This window comes from Mytilus galloprovincialis, chromosome 3, assembly GCF_965363235.1.
Source record: "Mytilus galloprovincialis chromosome 3, xbMytGall1.hap1.1, whole genome shotgun sequence".
Classification (NCBI taxonomy): domain Eukaryota; kingdom Metazoa; phylum Mollusca; class Bivalvia; order Mytilida; family Mytilidae; genus Mytilus; species Mytilus galloprovincialis.
The window spans coordinates 59883686-59906179 of NC_134840.1; the positions used below are offsets into that span (position 1 = coordinate 59883686).

General features: G+C 32.7%; 1 protein-coding gene across 3 annotated transcripts; it reads right to left on the reverse strand.

Annotated features, from left to right (window-relative positions):
* Positions 1-10226: 10226 nt before the first annotated feature.
* Positions 10227-20887, reverse strand: LOC143068496 (monocarboxylate transporter 12-like). Of its 3 annotated transcripts, none has more exons than XM_076242597.1 (6): positions 20777-20887; positions 17629-17825; positions 15404-15547; positions 12119-12898; positions 11635-11685; positions 10227-10990 (listed from the first exon to the last, which is right to left on the reverse strand). In XM_076242597.1, exons 2-6 carry the CDS (start codon positions 17813-17815, stop codon positions 10665-10667), a joined length of 1488 nt encoding a protein of 495 aa, XP_076098712.1. In that variant the 5' UTR covers positions 17816-17825; positions 20777-20887; the 3' UTR covers positions 10227-10664. The 3 variants fall into 3 exon arrangements, with proteins under 3 accessions (XP_076098712.1, XP_076098711.1, XP_076098713.1); XM_076242596.1 differs by lacking the exon at positions 20777-20887 and adding an exon at positions 20610-20758; XM_076242598.1 differs by lacking the exons at positions 11635-11685; positions 20777-20887 and adding an exon at positions 20610-20758.
* Between the last annotated feature and the right edge of the window lie 1607 nt (positions 20888-22494).

A 22494-nucleotide genomic window follows, 5' to 3' on the forward strand; every position in this document is an offset into this window, starting at 1 on the left:
TATGTATGTCTTTGTTTTTATTCAAACCATGAACAAAAAAATAAAGTTTTTGTTTATGTGCCAAATAATTGTATACATATACTAGTCCATATCAGTGACATAGTGCTTTTAAACTTACCTGATCAGAAAATTAATATTTAAGCACAAATAGTATCAATGTACCAGGATTATAAATTAGTATCCCAGACACATGTTTTGTCTACATAAGACTCATCAGTGACGCTCAGATCAAATATTTATAAAGCCAAACAAGTACAAAGTTGAAGAACATTGAGGTTCAAAATTCCAAAAAGTTGTGCCAAATACGACTAAGGTAATCTATGCCTGGGATAAGAAAATCCTTAGTTTTTCGAAAAATTCAGTTTTGTAAAAAGGAAATTTATAAAAATGGCCACATAATCATGATAATTATATTCATGTAACACCGAAGTGCTGATACGTGCTTGTGATACCCTCGGGGACAAAACGTCCACCAGCAGTGGCATTGACCCAGTGGTAAATATCAGAAGATACTTAAGTGAAAATCTAAAACTACATGGTGAAGAAAGACGGACAAAACTGAACAATTGAATAAAAACCTCCAACAGTCCACAACATAATGTTCATAAAAATAAAGATGGGGCAATATGAACCCAACCATAATCAGCAGAGTTGAACCAAGGTGCTTAAGAAAGAAAAGTAGTTCTTGCTCCTCCTGCTGTGTTGCCGCCAACACGAATACATTTAGTGACAAGACTGGCATTTGCAGTCTTTAGTTGATTCAAGGATATGTGGTAAAAATAACATGAGTATGTAACCTACTTTTGACTTAATTCTGACTATCAGACTTTAAGAATGTTATGAAAGCAAATAGTTTCTCCCCGTTCTTGCATACACTTATTACTAGTATATAATCGAATGACGAGAATACATAGATATTATATGAGTTTTATTTTTTAAAGGGTTGCATTAAGTGCAAATCTGATATTTATTACATGTTTAGTAAATGTTGGGATAGGCAGGACAATTTGAGATTTTGGAATAAGGGATACTTGTTTTATGTGATCAAATCCTACACATTTCATTCCAGAGTATTCATGTTTTTGAATAAAAATGATACACATATGAGATGTGCATCTCACTTTGGGTAAAAACTGAAATTTAATAGAATATCCAAATGGCGAAACAATGTTAGCAACATTCACTAAGGAAGGTAAACATATTGTGTTTAAATATTTCAAACTAGAATAAAATGTTTGGGTTTTTTTAGTATTGAAGATGTGTGCATGTCTTTTTGTAAATGTTTAGATGATCAAACAAGTTAATTCATACGTGGACGTCGTCAAACAATGACAAAGTTTTATATTCTCAATTGGCAACTTCCCATTTCTCAGCAACCACATACCATCTGAATCTTCAAATGCTGTTAATATACGGAATTTAAAGCATTGTGCTGGGTATGTTTGAAATAACAAGGCTTGCGCCTCAGGGTGTGCTTGGATACTTCAAGAGTGTTAAAATATCTACGGCTATGAACGTAGATAACGAATTTGTTCCCGGTCTTAGTCTAAAGCTGGTGATTTTTAGAGAAATTCAAACACAAAGTCTAACGTGAAAGTAACTTTTTTTTTCATTTTTTAAAAATCTTTTATTGAAATTTCGGATTTTGGCATATTTAAAACGGGATGTAGGGTACTACCTTTGGTAAAACCCTACAGGTAGACAAATATAAGACGTTTTTAATCTAAAAGACAGAGAAAGTGAAATGGGTCGAATATGGCGCTTAAACTTGTGAGAGTAACATCATAGACATAGTGACGTCAAGGTGGGTAATTTGCATAGTTAGGTCAGTAGTCCCATGCATTGACAATGTGGCAGAATAGTGATGCATTTACTAAAATGAGTGCAAATAATCGACATGATAAGATAAAGTCGTTAGTGTATTTTAGTATCTAATTATACAGACATCATGGATAATCTACAAAATTCGATATTTCATCAGGAACAACCATGGAACTAAGGAAAACGCGCGTGAATTTTCCTGATGTAATGGGTAGCAACGTCCGGGGATATGGGTTAGCAACACTCAGGTGTTATGGGTTTTGTAACGACGTAAAATCCTAGAAATATACTAAGACGGGGATAATCAGGCTTATCTACCTCAGGAATATACCAAACTTTTAGGAATTTGTCCTCAATGCTCCTCAACTTCATACTTTATTTGGCGTTTTTGAACATTTTTTATTCGAGCGTCAATGATCAGTCTTTTGTAGACGTAACGTGCGTCTGGCGCAAATACAATAATGTAATCCTGGTATCTATGATGAGTTTATTTCCAATGTTACTAATTATACAATTATAGTCCAGCTGGTCATGTTATTACTGGTGACCTTGGCATCGTTACCAATGAACAACTAAGAGAGTTGTTAGCCAAGGGACCAAAATATAGAATCCCCCAGCCCATCAACTGGAAAAAAACTTCAAGTTATTGATGGATGCAGTTGAGAACTTTGCAAGAAAATGGGTAACGCGCGAACTAGACGAACTATAACTGGACACTTTGTCTGAATGGATCAAAGCTATTCGATCATGCATGCAGAAGCGCATTCAAAAACTACGATGCAATATGAGTACTAGAGTTACTAATCCTTTCAAGAATCTGGATGTTGTGGATGCTTAATCCTCTTTGCATGACAAATATGTCGTTGTTCCAGCAGATAAAGCCTCCAATAATATTGTTTTCATATGTAAAAACCATTATTTGCAATGTCTTGGAATAAACAAAACAACTGGTAACCCTACATATTCTTTAACATCATTTACCAAGGACGAAATTTTACAAAATCATCAATCTGTCCTTCTTTCTTTTGGTATCAACATTAAAGAAAACGAAGAAAATTTACCATCATTATACTGGATACCCAAATTACACAAAACTCCATATAAAGAACGATACATAGCTGGGTCTTCAAAATGTTCGACTAAACATCTTTCTAAAGTACTGACTACTATTCCTTCTACAGTTAAAGATGGGCTTTAAAAATATTGTGATGAGACATATTCTACCAGTGGTGTTTACCAGATGTGGATTCTCAAAGATTCGAAAGATCTTCTGCTTAATCTTCGATCACAATCTTTACAATATTGCAGCAACATAAAGACTTTTGATTTTTCTACACTTTACACTACTATTCCACATGCTCAGTTGAAAGATCGACTTCACCATCTTATTAAACAGAGCTTTTTCTATAAAAATGGAAATCGTAGATATAATTTCTTGTTTTGGGTTACAATAATCCTCACATTTTGTGAAGAATCACACTAAATCTACCAAAAAATATACTGAAGATGATATTATCAAAATGCTGGACTTTTTGATCGACAATATATTTGTTGAGTTTAAAGGATTTATATTTCAACAGACAGTCGGTATTCCAATGGGTACTAATTGTGCACCCCTACTGGCCGATTTGTTTTTGTACTCGTATGAGGCAGCCAATACTTACATCTCGTATATCCCGTGAACTTGAAATTAAGGATACTACCGATACTAGAAGAATCTTTTCCTCAATATTGATGCAGATGGACGACGATATACAGGAGTGTGCTCCTTACGCAGAAACTGCTCCAACAAAGTTATGAGGAGGACAGATTAAAATTGACACTCCGTAAATTTTACGGACACCATCACGCATTGGTTGATCCATACGATGTGTCTTTGTCCAAACTAGTTAATGACATTTTTACCACATGTTACGTCTATAAATAAACTCATCATAGATACCAGGATTGAAATTTTGTATTTGCGTCAGACGCGCATTTCGTCTACAAAAGACTCATTAGCTCGAATATTAAGTTAAAAGTACGAAGTTGAAGAGCATTGAGGACCAAAATTCCTGAAAGTTTTGCCAATTACAGCGAAGGTAATCTATTCCTAAGATAGAAAATCCATCAGAGCTTTAACGTGTATTTTTTCATATGACTATTTTCCGCTTATTTCGGGAAGTACGTTTTGTCTGGAACAATTTGTTACAGTTTAAAACACTTCCTTTATATCCCAAACCACAGTTCATGTTGTCTTCATTAAAAGGTTATCCAGGTATATACTGCACATTGGACGATTGTTTAATCGAAGATATTTGTCTTGAATACCAGAACGCTCGGACAGATAAAATCAATAAAATCTTTCTGTCCATATTTTCTTGTTTGTGGATCTTTTTCAAAATTTTATACGAGAATATTCCTACACTTCTTGGGAATGAGATTTTTTTTTTATCTTATTCTCAAAATTAATGCTTTTTCTGAAAACCTTTAATCAGAATCTGTGCGTCAATTCCCGCACTTTCTGTGTCTGTTTTCTCAGATATAATTCATCTCGGGCTTCTTTATCTTTGTCATTTTCAGTTTCATGATCAGCGCCATTTAATTCATGCTTTCAGAGAGTAGAAAGCTCCTATTTTAGTGCTTTAATCTCTAAATTTTCATATCCAGTGCTGGTTCTCGGTGAAAATGTTGTTTATTTTTATACTATCAAGTCTATATAATAAATTGCACACAAATGCCTCTCCAACCTAGCTAAGGGGTCTTGTTCCTGTTTGAGAATGAGGTTTAGTATTGTAAGTCTAAAATCTTGTTCCTTTTGAAACTGTAGTATATATCATTTGTTGTTTAATATGCGAAATATGCGAAATAAAGACGTTGTCAGTGTCCTATTTTTGTCTCAGTATCAACAGGTATTGAGTACTATACTAACCGATATATTTTCCGATGAAATTTTAGGATATGCACTTTTCCCTATAATCTTTTCAGATTGTGACTCTCAACTCCTATGTCCAGTTCGAATTCTGTCATTATATGTTAACATAACTAGTAGTCTAAGATTTAGTTTCAAATGTTGTCGACTCTTACGTTATCAAACGAGACTAATCACCGAATGTTTACTTGCCCAACGGATGCCATGTCTGAAGGAGGATTTTTTAATCCTTCTGGATCACATGAGATCATCCATGGTTTGTGTTGCTCATTCTTTCGTATTTTTTGTAGTGTTTTGTAGTCTGTTGTTGTTGTTGTTTTTAAATCATTCCGTTGTTTCAAAAACAGTTTTGAAAACTCCTTTGGTATTTTTCACCTCTATTTTAGATTTTTTTTTACCTATTTGAATAGGTATCTTAGATTTATTCATTAATGAAAGTGTCGGTTCTTAAATCTAGAAACTATCACTCTAAATAAAGACTCTGACTTCTGGAAAATGAGAATTATATTTTTTTTATGTCTGCACTTGTGGTGAAGCTTTTCTTGGTGCGTCAGGCTATAGTTATATCACAAAGAGTAATACATATCCTCCTATATTTGCGCCATATTCTGTTCTTTTACTCAGAATTAATGGTTTGCAATCAAATACAGTATGTCAAAGTGTCGTGAAATTTTGTAAGGAAATAGTTTACCATTATAAATTATTAACCTCCTAATCGCCATATTTTCATTTTCACTGTGAGTAAATAAAACTAGGACTGTGGATATCTTCAGTAACCATGCGAATAACTTTCAATTTTAGTTGAGGATTCCGTTTGTGTGGTGACATAATGAGAATAACTGAGAATTGATGATGGTAAATAACTTTGTATTAAAATACAATTTCATTAAAAAAAATAATCTCTAACGAGGATAAGATATGTGAACACCAAACATTATTTTCTCAAAGATTGCTCTCACGTCTGACCTCGTATGGACGTCACAGTAATCTCGGACTGAAAAACATGAGTTAGCTTTAACATGACTTTTTAACACACGGATGTACACATCATGCATATTCGAAAGGAAAACAAATTAACAATGCCTATGATTTTCTCAAAGGGGTTAAGTCGACCGAGATAAAGAGAACGGAAAATTTTATGTTATTAAGTTCACACTTTTCTTTGTAGTTTTCAAATATAACTTTTTACACCTGACAATATTCAAACAAAATTAATGACATGCACACTATCAAAACAATATTATCGAGCTTACTGGTGAAAATTTCATAAAAAGTGGTTCAAACATGAACTTAAGCTGTTGAAAAGTTACAAAATTTTATGAATAACAGGATATAGATTGAAAGGAAATTACTTCAGTTGACATTTTGAGATAAAAATTTACTGGCGATTGAAAATTTTTGTTTTATAAAGGCAACAGTAGTTAACCGCTGTTCAAAAGTCGTAAACCAATTAATAGAAAACAAAAACAGATTATCATTGGTCATCTCAACTCAATTGCTTTTCTCGCTTTCGCTGTCCCGGCTCAAACTAGAAAATCAATCTGTTTGAGATAATTATAGATTATCGTTGAATAAATAAATTTGGTGTTTTTACTGTCTTCTGATTGGTTAAAATTATTAGTTTTATTTTCAATGTTGTCAATTTTGATGGCGACACGCCCACTCTGACGTTGTGTATTCATACGCCAACATGTGTGTACGTTGTTATTGATAATATGAATAATATAAAAAGTTCTTTGAGCCTTATTTTTGATATAAATTTATTTATAATGAATGGCAATAATTTATTTTGATTTTATTGAACCATAAAACTAATTTTTGACTCTTCACATTTTACATAATCCGCTTCGCGGATTATTCAATGTGAAGAGTCAAAAATTAGTTTTATGGTTCAATAAAATCAAAATAGATAATAGCCATTCATTAATCATCTCAACGAGATTGATTTTCTCGCTTGAGCCGGGACGGCGAAAGCGAGAAATGCAATCGAGTTGAGATGACCAATGCTAATCTGTTTATCGCTATTTTACCTATGACGACGTTGTCAATTTCATGTCAATTTCGTTAGCAACGCCACGTGCCTCCTTAGTTTCTAGCGATAACTTCCCAACTCAAGCGAGTAGCATGATATGAAAAATTATCACAAAAAAAAGATAGAGGAAAAATGCACAAAATAGCGATAATCTATAAATATCCCAGGAAACTCTTTATCGTTGAGATATAAGTGTAGGCTGAATTGGAAAAGGTACATAAAAGCAGCATCGAGAATTAATATATCTCCAATAATCACACAAATGTCAAACTTGAATAAAATGGGAAATAACCTTTAAGTCTATACCTAGGCAGATACTTATCAAAGGTACCAGGCTTATAATTTGATACGCCAGATGCGCGTTTCGTCTACATAAGACTCATCAGTGACGCACAGATCAAAAATAGGTATAAAGCCAAACAAGTATAAAAGTGAAGAGCATTAAGGACCTTAAATTCCAAACAGTTGTACCAAGACGGCTAAGGTAATCTATGCCCGGGATAAGAAAATCTTTAGTATTTCGAACAATTCATACTTTTGTAACAGTTTATTTATAAAAAAAAAAGACCATGTAATTGATAATCATATCCACATCGAAGTGCTCACTACCGTGCTGGTGATACTCTTGGGGATGAAACGTCTACCAGCAGTGGTACCCAGTGGTGTAAATAGTTATCAACGGTACCAGGCTTATAATTTGATACACCAGGCTTCGAACAGCGGTATACTACTGTTGCCTATGTTTATAAATTGATACACACAAATGCCACTGTAAGTATTCGAAAGAAGTCACGACAAAGGTAGTCATAGCTTTAGGAACAAATATCATTTGGAGTCGAAAAATGTTATAGTAATGTGATGATTATTACCTCGAATGCTAATTAACAAATATATTCATAATGTGAATTTTATACTTTTTTGTATATTTCGTCACACATAATCACATTCTACAAAATCGAAATGCTTGAACGCTAACATTCTGTTACATTTAGTTATATATGAACTTATCGGTCGTCCCACTGTCTATATCACTCTGTTCAGCTCTAAATATTATTCCGTATCATGTCTTTGTGACGTCAAATACGTTGACCCGGCCTTAATAACTTTGACCCGGACATATCAGCGACGTCATAATGTTTGAACCGACGTTAATAACTTTGACCCGAACTTATCAAGTCATCTTTTGTGTGCTGGTGAAACAACGAAAACACTTCTGAAACACGCAAATATAGCCCGATAAATCGATTATCAGATTATCTGCATATTGATATTGTAAAATATCAGCTGCTTGACATTATATGAAGGCTTTTTGATCTCGTTCGCTACGCTCACTCGACAAAAAGCTTCATATTATGTCTCGCAGCTGATATTTTACGATATCAACATGCAGATAACCTGATAATCGGTACGTATTTCTTTGTTTTGACCTAGCAACGATGTGTTGTTTTTATGATATTTGATCCTTACCAGAATATCTTTTAAATCTTTTTTCCTAAAGATGCGAGATAAGTATTTATGTTCAATCTCTTTTATATCCCGTTACTTATTGAAAAATAAATCAATCTTCTATCAAAATCAACGCACTGTTTAGGATCTGTACCTGGTTTCTAAAACTATAGTATCAGTTTTCAAAGTGGGAGAAATGTTCAAATATTGTCATCTTTCTCCTGCATGCTTTGAATGATTCAATTATACTTTTTCAAAAGTTTGAATGTACAAGGCACTGCATTAACTGAACGATAATCGTGCAAATGATTTACTAAGATGTATATCTTTAAGTACAGGTGTCAAAGGAATTCTATTTACTTTTTAAAATTTTGGACCATGGCAACAGATTTATGAAAAAAAAAAATCTATTCGGGCAACATATACTTTATCGGCATACAAAAACCCTGCTCCAATGGAAAAAAGGACTGAAATGGACAATATATACGTTATACGGTCACCACCATTTGTTGACCGAGGTGTCAGTTTCTAAACTCAATAGGGGCATGTTCCGCAGACATAGATGAGGCCCCTCATGGGGGGGGTCCTAGTAATCACATAATCACCATTTTTTTGCCAATATAATCACATAATCATTAAATATTTGCTTATCTTTAGTAATCAAATAATCATAAACTAAAAATACAGTCCTAGGTAATCAAATAATCATGAAATATTTGGCTTAATAATCAAATAATCATTAAAAAAACGGCCAAGTAATCACATAATCAAAAACCCCATGAGGGCCCTCATAGATACATGAAAAGTCTGATCTTTATTTTTACCGATGACAATTTGTTCACTGAGTGTGAATTCAAATTACAGGTAATGCATGTATATCAGGAAACGCTTTCCCTGTCAAATCACGTGATATGCCTCCTGTTGTAGTTCATGCAATTCCCTCATTTTTGTTAGTTTCCTGGATTTGTATCTCTTTGAAATATTAGTAAACCGGTAAAGTTACAGTTAAGCACATTAAGCACATATTTTCAAACAGCCAAACAGTTGTCTTTAATTTACCCGGTTTATGCGCCATGCATATTGGCATTTACTGAGTGTATGGTTGTGTATTTGGCAAAACGTTTAGGAATTATAAGTCCTCAATGATCTTCCAACTTCATACTTATTTGGCTTTCAAGGTTTGACTTCTTTTTTATTCGAGCGTTACTGATGAGTCTTATGTGGACGAAACACGCATCTGGCGCAAATACAAAATTTCAATCCTGGTATCTATAACGAGTCAATTACACGCGTGAATGTTCTCATCATTCACACCTTATCAACAGAATGGGCTTACATGTAAACTGTTTCAACAGAAAATGACACTACGCAAGTTTTTCTGGTCACTATCACGAATCGTTTGGCCGATACGATATGTTTGTTGTGTCTCAACTCGCTAGCGAAATGTTTCAGTTTGTTTTTTTTTTTTTTGTTATTTTTTGTTGTTTTTTTTTAAGAGTTTTACCATCTGTGATTTTACCAATTTAGTTTTACTCCCGATATGACATTTTGATATACACTTACACTGTCGACGCACCTCCACTCGCTCAATTTGGAGTTCGTGCAATTCCCTCCGTATTTATTTATTAATTTTTATTCGCGCAATTGATTTGTGAAATATAAACATCGGTCAACTTTTGTTGCCTGAATTTATGCGACTGAAAGTGTTTCCTTGTTTCTATCTCCAGGAGCTAAACACAACACCCAGTCTGCACTAGTATTGTCGGACGAGAGTTTACCAGATAGTCATGAATATTTCTATTCCTAAGTCATACTATAATTGTATTTTTATATATTCCAACAAGGTGTCAAATCACTTCCTGTGACAATATGCAAACTCAAAGTTTTTATATAACAAATAATAAAACTTTTTGGAATGTCAGAGGGGTTATTTCCACTACTTTTGCTTGTATAGTGTTATCTTTAGAATCTGAAAATTAAACTTTTTGGAATATCAGTACTGCCCACAAAAGAAGAAGTTGATTATTTTTTTATGGATAACATTATTAACAAAACATGCAGTATAAAAAATTAAATAACAATTGCCTTGTTTTCTCTTAGTAACAACCTGCTACCCTTTCAAGAGGAAGACGAGCGAGTTAATGACGACAGCCATTTTATTCGGTTTAATATTTTGATTAATGGTCTGTTGAATGCGTTCCAGAAGCCTTTTTAAAATGTTACCATATGCTAAGTCTTTAGTAGTCATTTAAGACAGTGAGGTCATCTGTATATTTTCTCCTTTGACTTTTTGGCAATCACAGCAAAGTTGCTTCATTGACAATGCGCATTTTCGTCTTGAAGTCTTGAATAAATACAACTGAACCTTATTATTAACACAAACTTTTCAATTTGCGGTGTATACTATATCGGTCTATTTCTTATTATTTCCTGGCCAACATTTAACCAACCAAGTTACTCTGTTAGAGGGGTTATTTCCACTACTTTTGCTTGTCTAATGTTATCTTTAGAATCTGAAAATTGACTTAGTGAAAGAAACCCAGATCCGCGCAGTGATATTGAACCACCAAATATTTCTGGTGCTGTCATGAATCCGGATCCGCGGAAGAATCCAGAGCCTTTAAGGAAGCCCGAACCTTGCATGGCGGGCGCTGCTGACTCTCCAACATTGGAATCTATGCTCAATGAGATATTTCCATTCTGTATAAGGTTTGTTGGAATGTTTGGCTTATTTATTGTGGCCATTAGTGTCAAAAGTGCTGCTAATATAAAGGATGCACCTAAAATATAAAATTTAAAAGATTATTCGTAGAAAGTATTAAAGAAAACCACACCAACACAAAGTACAAGCACTATGAGCTTATGTAGATAGAAAAAACATTGCTTTAGAAGTATTATCTACGAACAATTTTTTTGAAATGATTTGTTTATACAGAAACACCGGTCTTTCATATGTTCCGCATAAGGAAATGTCTTTACCAAGCGAGGAATATGACAGTTTTTTTTTCCATTCGTTTGGTGTGTTTGAGCTTTTGATTTTACCGTTTGATAAGGAACTTTCCGTTTTGAGTTCGGTATTTTAGTTATTTTTCTTTTCTCTTCAATAATATAATGTTCTAACCTTTATCAAACCGTTTGGTGAACTCCTTTATAACTTCTTTTTTTATTTTTTGTTTTTTTTCTATTCATTATATATAAAAAGAAGATGTGGTATGATTGCCAATGAGACAACTGTCCACAAGAGACTAAAATGACACAGACATTAACAACTATAGGTCACCTTTCGGCGTGTTCTTTTTATTATTCTGCTATGTATATTGTGTGGAGATGACAATTCAACTTCTGGTTTTAAGCGTATCTGAAGATGTTTGAATCATTATGGAGAACCTTGTGTGAATTGCTACAACATTTTTATTTCTATTACCTGAGATATAAAAACTGTGCTCATATGTACCACCATTATCAATTATTATACCTAATAGAAACAAATATACAAAAATATATATAGACGCTGTTTTCAGTACACATCAACACACACTCTATGGTTTCTCAATATAAACAGCTATAGGTCTACTTTGAACTTCAGTTATTACAGCTAAGATAAAATAAATCAGAAGGGGATGCACTGAAGTATAAAAAATATGTGGAAATATTCTCACAACAGTAGACACCAGGAAGATGACAGGTTAAGTAGCTTAAAATAACTATACATAATTTCACGGTCCAATTTATCTATTGGTTTGAAAAGGGTAGAGTTCAATAAAAGTTCTCAAGAATGATAATGTCAATTTATTTATGTGAAAAGTTTCATTTAAGTAGGTTAGATATTGTATTTATGAACTTATCTTTTAAAACCATGGGTATATGCATTTTGATAAATAGCCATAATTATGATTTTGTATAAATACCTGCTAATGGGGGTCCAATTAATCCACCTACACCAATGGCACAGAAATAAAGTCCTATGGCGGTAGGAAGATTATCTAATCCTACCATTTCAAAACATATAGGGTTCGTCAGGGCACAGAAAGCACCACTGTATAATCCAAATATAAAAGAATAAATACACTGACCGATATAATATCCAGAAAACAACGGAAATATCAAAGTGCTGGCACCGGTTAAACCAAGTGATCCAAAATATAACAATAAAACATCAAGTCCACCGTCTCCGCTGGCAATACCGACAAGTATTCGATTCACTGTGCTACCAAGTCCTATCATGGCCATAAGAAAGGCACCATCCTCATGTGTATAACCTTCAGTCACAGAGTAATTTGGTAAATGTAAAAGTACTAGACTATATGGAAGTCCTACAAATATAGCACCTAATAGTATAAATACAAATGATACATTTTTAAAAACTCCAAAATGAAGAAACCTTTTCAAAATACTACTTGCACCTGCTTTCTGCTTATTTTGTTTTAAGAAATATGCATGCCATTCCTCAAGTCCAGATGGCTTCATCAAAGCACCACATACAAAAAAGTTACTCGCAATTCCACCAAGGAGAAGGAAAGCTCCAAGTACAGAATAATGGTCGATAAGAGACTGGATTAACGGTCCACATACAAACATTCCGGCACCAGCAAACGCCATACTTAAACCAACAGTCGCACTTCTGTATTTTTCAAATGCATATCCTAGAATCACTATCGATGTTGTAACAGTAAATGAAAAGCCAGTACCTACAATTGATAAAAAAAAAATCAAGATTGGCAATTTATGAAGAGTTTTTTTTCTAAGGCAATGCGATATAGAACGTCACTTTTAAACTCATCATGTCATGACATCTTCCGTCAATGCAAAAGAAGACAATCGGAGTCATTGGGAATAACTGCACAAAGTTAAATGGTAGATTTCGAGATGAATTAATTGATTTATTCTAAACCGTTTTTAAATCACTAAATGCATTATGACATAGGAATATCAGGAGAATGCATATTTTTTCGCTTCAGCATGCAACCTTCTTAGGTGTTTATATTCTGCAGTGATTAGAACTTGCTTTTTTTTTAGATAGGTATATTTTTTTTTTAATATGGACCAACAATTGTTCATTTATATAAAAATAAGGAGATGTGGTATGATTGCCAAAGAGACAACTCTCCACAAGAGACCAAAGATCAAATGAAGTGGATGTAATCAATTTCTTATTTGTTTTGTTTTACTTTTTTGAGTTAATATTCTTTAATATTTCAACTTGAATAGTTATCTTTATGTAGTGTATTCTTCAGTTTATCCATACGATATTCCAATAAAATAATATGATTGAACCATTTTATTTCAAAAACTGCACATGGAATATTAGCTTCATTGTTGCTTATTGTACTACCCTCTTAAAATAGAGTATTTGAGTAGTAATTCTCAAAATTCTTGAAAATCGATCCGTACACTGGCCACAGACCACAATTAATTCCTCTATCAGTTCTTTATAACGTTTTGTATCATTAAAAAAATTGCACCATGCACTTTTGTCAAATTTTTTGTGTGTGTAATGTATAGCCCTAGTCCAAATATATATCCAAAATTCAGAAAGATTGAAACAATCACTTTTACAAATTTAGCCAATACACATCCATACCCCTATTGACAAGTCAAGAGATGTTCCGAAAACTGTAAATATGACCTTTTTGCACTTGGCCTAATCACTCATTCCATATCAAAATCAGTTTAAATACAACATCCAAAAATTTATTTCACCTCTCTTCTTTCATTTCCACCCCAAAAAATCTAAGAAATGAGTGAGGAAGGGAAAGAAAAAAAAATAAGGAAAAATACACTCTAATTAAAAGGAACTATATTCGTAGACAACGAAAAGCGGGGTCATTAATTGTGGTCTTGGGCCCACTGTAATGCTTCTAATAAAGAATAATTCAATTTATTGATTCGTATTGTTAGATGCCTCTACTCAAGGATTTGTATCACAAGATACTTGCTCTACTCAAGAACTACTTTTCTGCGAGCGTATACACCACCAGAGTAATTCAATAGTTTGATGTTCGTGAGAAACTTATATCATTTGAAAGACAAAATAAAGATTTTTGTGGGAGTATTTAATCGATTCTTTTAACAGCATATGTGTTGATATTGACAGCTATCAATCTGTCACTTAGAAGATGTCATTTATAACGGTTTCTATAAACAATGACCATTAACACAACTATCTACAAAAGTTTAAGGTGTCAGACCACCAATTAAAAATCCTATCTATGCAACCAAATTTAAGCAATTTTTACAGCTTTCTAAATATTTTACCTTAAGTTTAACTTCATAGTAACCAGAAATATCATGAATTGTACACGTACCACCTTTATACAGGCCAATTTTCAACCTACTTTAAACACTTATAAAAAAAATCTGATCTTAGGAACTCATCTGGTACTACAAATATAACTCTATAATTTTTCTGGAAATCTTAAACTAGTATACTATGGGGCGCATTAATCCTGATTGTTTTTTAATGCAAACTCATATACACGTAAATTTTGGCTCTAAATGGTCTAAATATATTTCTCTTTCACCAAAAGTTACATTTCTGCAAATTTGTAGGTTAGTTTAAGTTAACAATGACACCTTAAGGACTATTTTGTGTCTGAGTAGGACTCCTACATTTACGTTCTAAACTGGAGGGAGTAATTGGTGGTCTGACACCTTAAATGAAGTGAATGTTAGCAATTATTGACAACAGTTCTTCCGTCAATACACGTTTGGTGGTTTGAAATCTCTCTTGTTTCTCTTTAACTAATAATGCACAGAGAAATGAAATAAAATTCTTAACTGTTTTATTATTATGCCTTAATTCAAAAGTATATAACAGGAGACGAAACCTCACAGATTGATCGCAATGCATATTCTGTAAATGAGCTGTTGTCTCAGTATTCAATATAATATCCAAAATAACGAAACACTTACAAAATAAATGTAATATTCTTTAAAATTCGATATGACGATCGAAATAACGAAACACGTGTACTATAATTGTAATTTTGTTCAATATTGACTAGTTTCTGTTTCAATCAAGTAGTTTGACATGCACTGAAATTTAAATGTAAATGAGAAATAATTAGCACCTAATAGACAACTTTAAAAATCTAAACTGAAATGAAAAAAAAAATATGAAAAGAAAATGCACTCTTTACTCTGTTAATCAATTATATATGCATACTGGGCAGATAAATACATTTAAGCTTTACCTGCAATGATGCCGTAGGTTACTAATAATACATTCAAATTTTTGGCAAAGAAACTGGCACCAAATCCTATGATGATTAAAGAACTGCCAATCATTATAGAAACTCTACAGCTTGTCAAATTGATAGCTATACTTGCAAGTGGCCCTGAAATCATAAATTTGTATTTGCTTTTTGACAAAGTAACAATATTTACAAACTTCTAGAAACTGCAACAAAAATATTTACGGTATGGGTTTGCTCATTCATACGATAACATGTTATTGTTCATATCTTTGTTTTTTATGAACATATTGTATCATTGTAAAAACATAGAATGAAATTCAAAACAGTGTGGCTGTGGCCATTGATTGACACATTAAATTCATCCATTGACTGGGACAATTTAGGTGAACGTTTGTATGTAACGACCACTGCTCATTATGTACTTTTTAAAGACACTTAAACTATGGGGTCACCAAAGGTTCTCAACACCTTAATAAAGTAATTCGAAAAATTAATCAGAAATAACACGATGTTTTTTTATTTATATCAATTATATAAATCAAAACATAAAGGTTATTCCTGATTAATTTTTCGAATTATTTTATAATTAAAGGCGTTAAGAAACCTTTGGTGACCCCACAGTTTAAATGTCTATCGTAGGTACGTCGTGAACAGTGGTCGTTACAGACAAACGTTCACGTAAATTGTCCCAGTCAATGGATGAATTTAATGTGTCAATCAATGGCCACAGCCACACTGTTTTGAATTTCATTCTATCACATCTCCTTATTTTCGTAATAATCACTTAGTCCTGAATGCATTTCTATATATATAGTTCAAAATAAAACCCCTTAATTAAAAAGGAACAAATATAAGACTACGGTCCGTGTTGGAATTAACGAAATTAAACGTACACCAGATTAACAGTTGTGGACACCCAAACAAAAAAAAAACCCTACATTTAGTAGTCAACATATCTTCTTAAATAATATATATTTATCCTGCAATTGGGTGTCCTACTATACAGATACAGCCCTACAGATATCGCTATGCTGTATCTGTATACTATACAGATATCGCTTTAAAGCTCCGCCCACTGCCGGACTGAGTATTGTTTGAACCTGTGTGACCTCAGAATATGTATTCCAGTTGTCGATTTCAAAACTTGAATGTGTATGATTGTGTTACAAAATCACCCATGTCAATTTCAGCATGCATGTTTAGTGAATGTCAAGTCTGAAGCGTAGGACAACTCGTACACTTCTGTTTCAAATTTGACAATGTTTTGTTATTTGTTTTTACTGTTGAAATTAGTTGTTATGTTAAAATAGATAATTATTCACCTTGAGCGATGTATAATTGTTGACCATTCGAGATTGTTTTTTGCGAACCCGTCTTCAGCGTAATGTGTGATTTATATATTACTACGCGGGCCTCAAGGGATTACAAATCGAAAATAAATGCTAAATATGTTAGTTTTTGTGTCTTTCAAAACACAAACAATATACAGAACTAATTGCAGGATAAAGACAATAACTGTTTAGTGTCTTTAGATATCAGCTGTATTTGTACTCGGCTCGAAACAGGTGTAGTAGCTCGCTAAAAGCTCGCATACACCTTGTTTCCTAGCCTCGTACAAATACAGCTGATATTTAAAGACACTAAACAGTTATTGTCTATATAAACTGCATAACGGCTTTTAAAAGAGGAAAATGGAAAACATATGTGTGTATCAAATTGAATAAAGGGAGAGGTGGTTTATATATACGCCAGCCAGACTCGGAAGAGATATCATTGAAAATGAATCTTTTGAAAATATCTTTACAAAGGAGTTGTGAAAACGATAAATTACCTCATTTTTCATAAGAAACGGATGAACTTTATACTTTCTTATTAAAAGTGTCTGCATACTTATGTTTAGAGCTCATTACATAATCATTTCGTGATTTTTACTAGTGAAATTTTATATATAAATATTAATCACCTTTTGTCGAACATTTTAAGTTTATCTTATGTTTTTCATACATCTTAAAAGTATAATAAATTATTATAAATTTTGAAAGAAAAGTAAACCATTCATTGTAAGAATTCTTGATATTATAAATGAGATATTTAGTAGTTATTTTCTTTCAATTTAGATGTACAAATGCGAAAAATAGTATTGCTATATGTCAACTATCTTTGCGCATAAAGTACATTAAATCGAGTAGGAATACAATTTTTGAAGTAAACTATATTCGTACCAAGTAAGCATAGTATATTTGCAAAAAGAGATCCTATTAAAGCTGTTTTTGCCACATCTTCTTTGAAATAATCTAGGAGACCGACGTGAATTATCCCCGAACCATAAGTCATGGCTCCATTTAGAAACTGTGCTCCAATAGCTCCAATTAAACACAACCAAGCGTGTCCCTCGTCAACATCTCTCATTGTGTGGCACCTTAAATGAAAGAGGATAAAGATAAGGTTAAAAAAAGACAGTACACCACAACTCTAGCTCTTCCAACATGAGCATAAAATTGCAGCCTACAAAAGAGCATTTGATGGAGGGTCTGGATGGGAAGAACTTCATTTCTGTATTCTTTAATTTTTTATGCCATTTTTATGCCATTTTATTCTATTATTCACACTTTTTGACCCTTATTTTCTATTCGCTTTACTTTTTGCCCACTGGTTTTCTCCTTTAAATTGTTTTCTTTTTTCTTTTTTTTTTTTTTTTTTTTTTTTTTTTTATGTCTGCGCCTTATATTGCTGCCAATTCAGTTATATATATATATATGGATGTTTCTTATTGTTGAAGGCAATACAGGGACCTTTATTGCGTAGATCTCTTGTTGATAGTTTTCTTTAAATCATACCAAATCTCTTTATTTCTATATGAATGTGGTGGGGAGAATCGGTAGCAAAAGAACTTCAAACGTAGCGAGACAAGGTGTGTCGAAAGGGTCAGTCTTTTCTCTAAAGTCTCGTCTCTAGACTTTTCAGTCACATTAAATGGCAAGTACGACGCAAGGAACATAAAAAAAAAACATGTCAAAATTTCATAATGCGTACAACGAACATATGGGCGATAAAATGACAAGACAATTGTTCGAATAGAATTATAAAAAAAATACAAATAAAATAGCTTGCGAGTTGAAAGATGGGTAATACATAATCTAAAGCAGTGAGATGTAAAATATAAAAATGATTCTATAGGACTTTTGATTATTTAGTTGGCGAACTGTAAGAGTATTGACTTGTGTTTTTAGGACTTGTGAGTTAATATTATTGAAAGCATCATTATTTTTATTAGAGAATATTTTTTATTATTTCATATCGGTTAAGAATAAGCTTTTATTATTGGATAAAAAGGGGCCACATGACATTCATAATCTTTAATATTAAATTCAATTGGTCATTAACAGAACAAAACGGACCAGAAAACCGGTCGTTAACCAACTTTGACATGATAATGACCGTTGGGGCGTGGTTTCCGTCTGAAAATGACCGTTGGGGCGTAGTTTACGTCTGATAATTACCGTTGGGGCGTGGTTTCTCTGTTAATGACCGGTGGGGCGTGGTTTCTCTGTTTAGAAGAGAGATGTCCCTTAAATAAAACATTTTCCTGTTTTCAATACTATATTTAAGTTGTTGAATTGTTTATTATATGTTTTCGTTAATTATAACATTATACAGAACTTGATTAAGTATTTATATATACTGAAAAATTGAACTAAAATTAATGGCAGTATTACTACGACTGGTCTTCACTCTTTGCCATAAAAAATATACAACTAATCGAGTTTGCTTTAGGCGTTTTGAAATTATGCGAATTTGCCAAAACATGGTTTCTCAATGAAATAAACATAATAGTTCTTGAGAAACTGGTCATTATTGTGATACATGGACTGCCCGTAGGACAGTGGTATTGAACGCGACAGCGATAATGACCTCGCCTTCGGCTCAGTCATTATCACTATCTTAGTCAATACCACCGTCCTGTGGGCAGTCCATATATCACGATAATGAACAGTTTTACAAGAACTATTATATAAATATGGTAGTGGGTTTTAAGAGTAAAGGGATGTAATCAACTGATATGTTTGAGTAGCCAGTTGTTGTCTAGATATGTATTTTTCATAAGTGGCAAGCGTCAGACCTATAGAGAGGGCAATCCAGGTTGTTGTCATGCAGGCTTATGGTTTATTTTTGTTAATATTTGCGAGTGATTATATAAAAAGACAATAGTTCATACAACGTGTCTTTGTTGATAATGTTACTCTTTTAAAATATACAGACGTATAATGTTTTTACCTAGCTTCCATATGAAGAGTAATATGCTTTAAGAAAGCTTGATTAATATTTGTTTACAACAGACAGATAATGCTAATTCATAGCAGGTGATGACATTACATGTATGCATGCTTTGTTGCTGTTATCATTACCACTTACTACCGTAGATATGATTTATTTTTAACTACAAACAGCACATCAAGGTTAGCTAACTTATGATAAAGAAAAAAACGTTCCAAATATTCATCCGCTAAGGTTAAATATCGTCCTTCACAGAAGCACCGTGTTTTGCATTTCATATGTTACCGCTTTTGACCCATCATACATGTATACATTTGACGTAGTTGACCAGTAATTGTCTCATTTATAACTGAAGTTCAAAATGTCAAGGCAGTACGTCGGAGTGATATACATGATAAACAAATTAATACATAATCGATTGTATGAAAATTACTTTATTAAAAAAAAGGAGATGTGGTATGATTATTAATGAGACAACTATCCGACAAAGTTCAAAGACAGTGTACTGACAACCTGCATATGCGAAAAAGGGAGGTGGATACCGAATGTTATTATAATATGGTATTAAGGTATTTTATGTTTACAATTTATCAAAAAGTAAGATATTATTTTTATAATTTGATAAGTAATAAAGATTGAAACGGTGCATGGATTCGAAGCGAAAGAGTTAAGCCAATCAAAACATTGAAACACCTCGTTCAATACTGAGACAACAATAAACACAAACTAGATTTAACAAACAAAAAATAAATAAACAAATTAAGTTAAACGACTAAACACTTCAAACTTTTCATATAAAATTATAAGTTAACGTATATTAGTGTTTTGACTTTATTTAAAACAATTTTAACTATTGAAACACCCGAAGAAATAGAAAAAGAAGAAATAAATATTGTTATTAGAGAAGACAAGATTAATCATAACATACCTTACAACATATAATAGGTTACTTTAAAAAAACACAAACACAGTGCAACACATCATCAATAATAAAGAATACGTTCGGTAAATCGAATATATTGGCTTAATCTGAATGAATGTACCTATTATCACCAATAAATTCAATAATATACTAATCAAACGGAAAATATTTACCTTATAATGTTGTTGACCTATGACACCGGAAGAACACCTGCTACATTCTAATATGTAATATCTTTCTATATTAATTGTTAAGGAAAATAGTTTTCATTAGGTACCGTAGCTGTGATGTTTCTCTTGGTTTGTAAATGTTTCGTTAAGATGGATCAGATATATAAACATATATACGTCTCTGGATGAACTATTTATATTAGGAATTTTTTCAGATATATCTTTACCGTATAAATCGATTGATGGTGGATGTTGATAAAAGATCAATATGATATCTATCAAAGAAACATAATGGCATTTGTCTCTGACGATATGCTTAATTGAATTATGGTATGAATGTGTAATCTCGAATGAACGTTCGTTTCTCATTTTTTCGTTATTTTGAAATTTCGTATACTCATTATATTATTTGATTGATACTAACTTTGAGCCAATATGAGACATCCCCTCCCAAACAAAGACCCAAAATACTAGAATCGGAACAACTATATGGTACTACTGCACGGATCATTAACGATCAACCACCCTAACATGGGACAGCATATTCATTTAGCAAAAGGAAAACAAACATGACAAGAAGCATACAACGACAATTACTAACGGGCACCTTACTTGGGGTATACACAATGTCTCAGAGTTAAACATGATCGCTAACGATCAACGCAACCTAACCTTAGACATCATATTCATTTGTTCGCTCAAATTAGCAATCGAAAGACAAACATGACAAGTAGCATACAACGACAAATAGTAACGAGCACCTTACTTAAGATAAAAAATCGCAGGGTTCAACATGATCGTTTTAAAACGACAAACCCAACCTAACCTGGGACAGCATATTCATTTGTTCGCCTAAATTAGCAAACGAAAGACAAACATGAAACATAGCATCCAACGAAAATTATTAACGGGCACCTTACTTGAGGTATACACAATGTCTTAGAGTTAAACATGATCGCTAACGTTCAACCCAACCTGACCTGAGACATCATATTCATTGGTTCGCTACAATTAGCAAAAGGTAGACAAACATGAAAAGTAACATTCAAAGACCATTGCTTACGAGATTCTCACTTGAAATATGAAAAAAGTTTGCATGGGTTAAAAAGATTGTTAGCGGTCAGCCCATATTTATTTGTTGACTAATTACATTACTTATTTAGCACAATGTCTTTATTAACCTTATCTGACTTTCTTTACGGAACACAAATTGTGGATCTTAAAGTTTTAAAATTTTATTTCAACCTTTGTTAACATTTAAATATATTCTTACCTTAAGAAGACAGCCCTCTATTTAGACGTCATTCTGTAATACCTTCGTAGCCAAGTTTTAAATCATTTAATCTATAAAATGACTTCAAAACATAAAGGTTGATCAACTTTGAGTTTACATAATAATAGATCAGCGGTTAAAGGTTATACATACAATACCATAAACAAAGAAGTAGGGACTATTTCCGAGGCATCAGCATCACTCACATTGACATTGTAAAAATTTTAAAGTTTCCAAATCCAACTGGAATTTGAATATATTAGAGTTTATACTGTATACTTGGAATATTTTTTTTCAACAATTCAGCACGTTTCCATAAAATAATAATTTTATTCAACGATTTATGATTTTCCTGTTAAAGGCATTTTGATATACAAATTAACACATTGAACATGTTTTTGTTAAATTGTGGATAGATACAAGTGGGAAAAGGGGAATGTGTCAAAGA

Bases quoted from the DNA above. Each gene is read 5' to 3' on its own strand.
- LOC143068496 (XM_076242597.1), bottom strand. From the start codon at position 17,815: ATGAGAGATGTTGACGAGGGACACGCTTGGTTGTGTTTAATTGGAGCT. The intron at 12,899-15,403 runs GTAAAGCTTAAA...TATCAATTGTAG, and splicing joins AACCTACGGCATCATTGCAG to GTACTGGCTTTTCATTTACT. The intron at 10,991-11,634 runs GTAATAGAAATA...TTTATATTTTAG, and splicing joins GCACAGTTTTTATATCTCAG to GTGCATCCTTTATATTAGCA.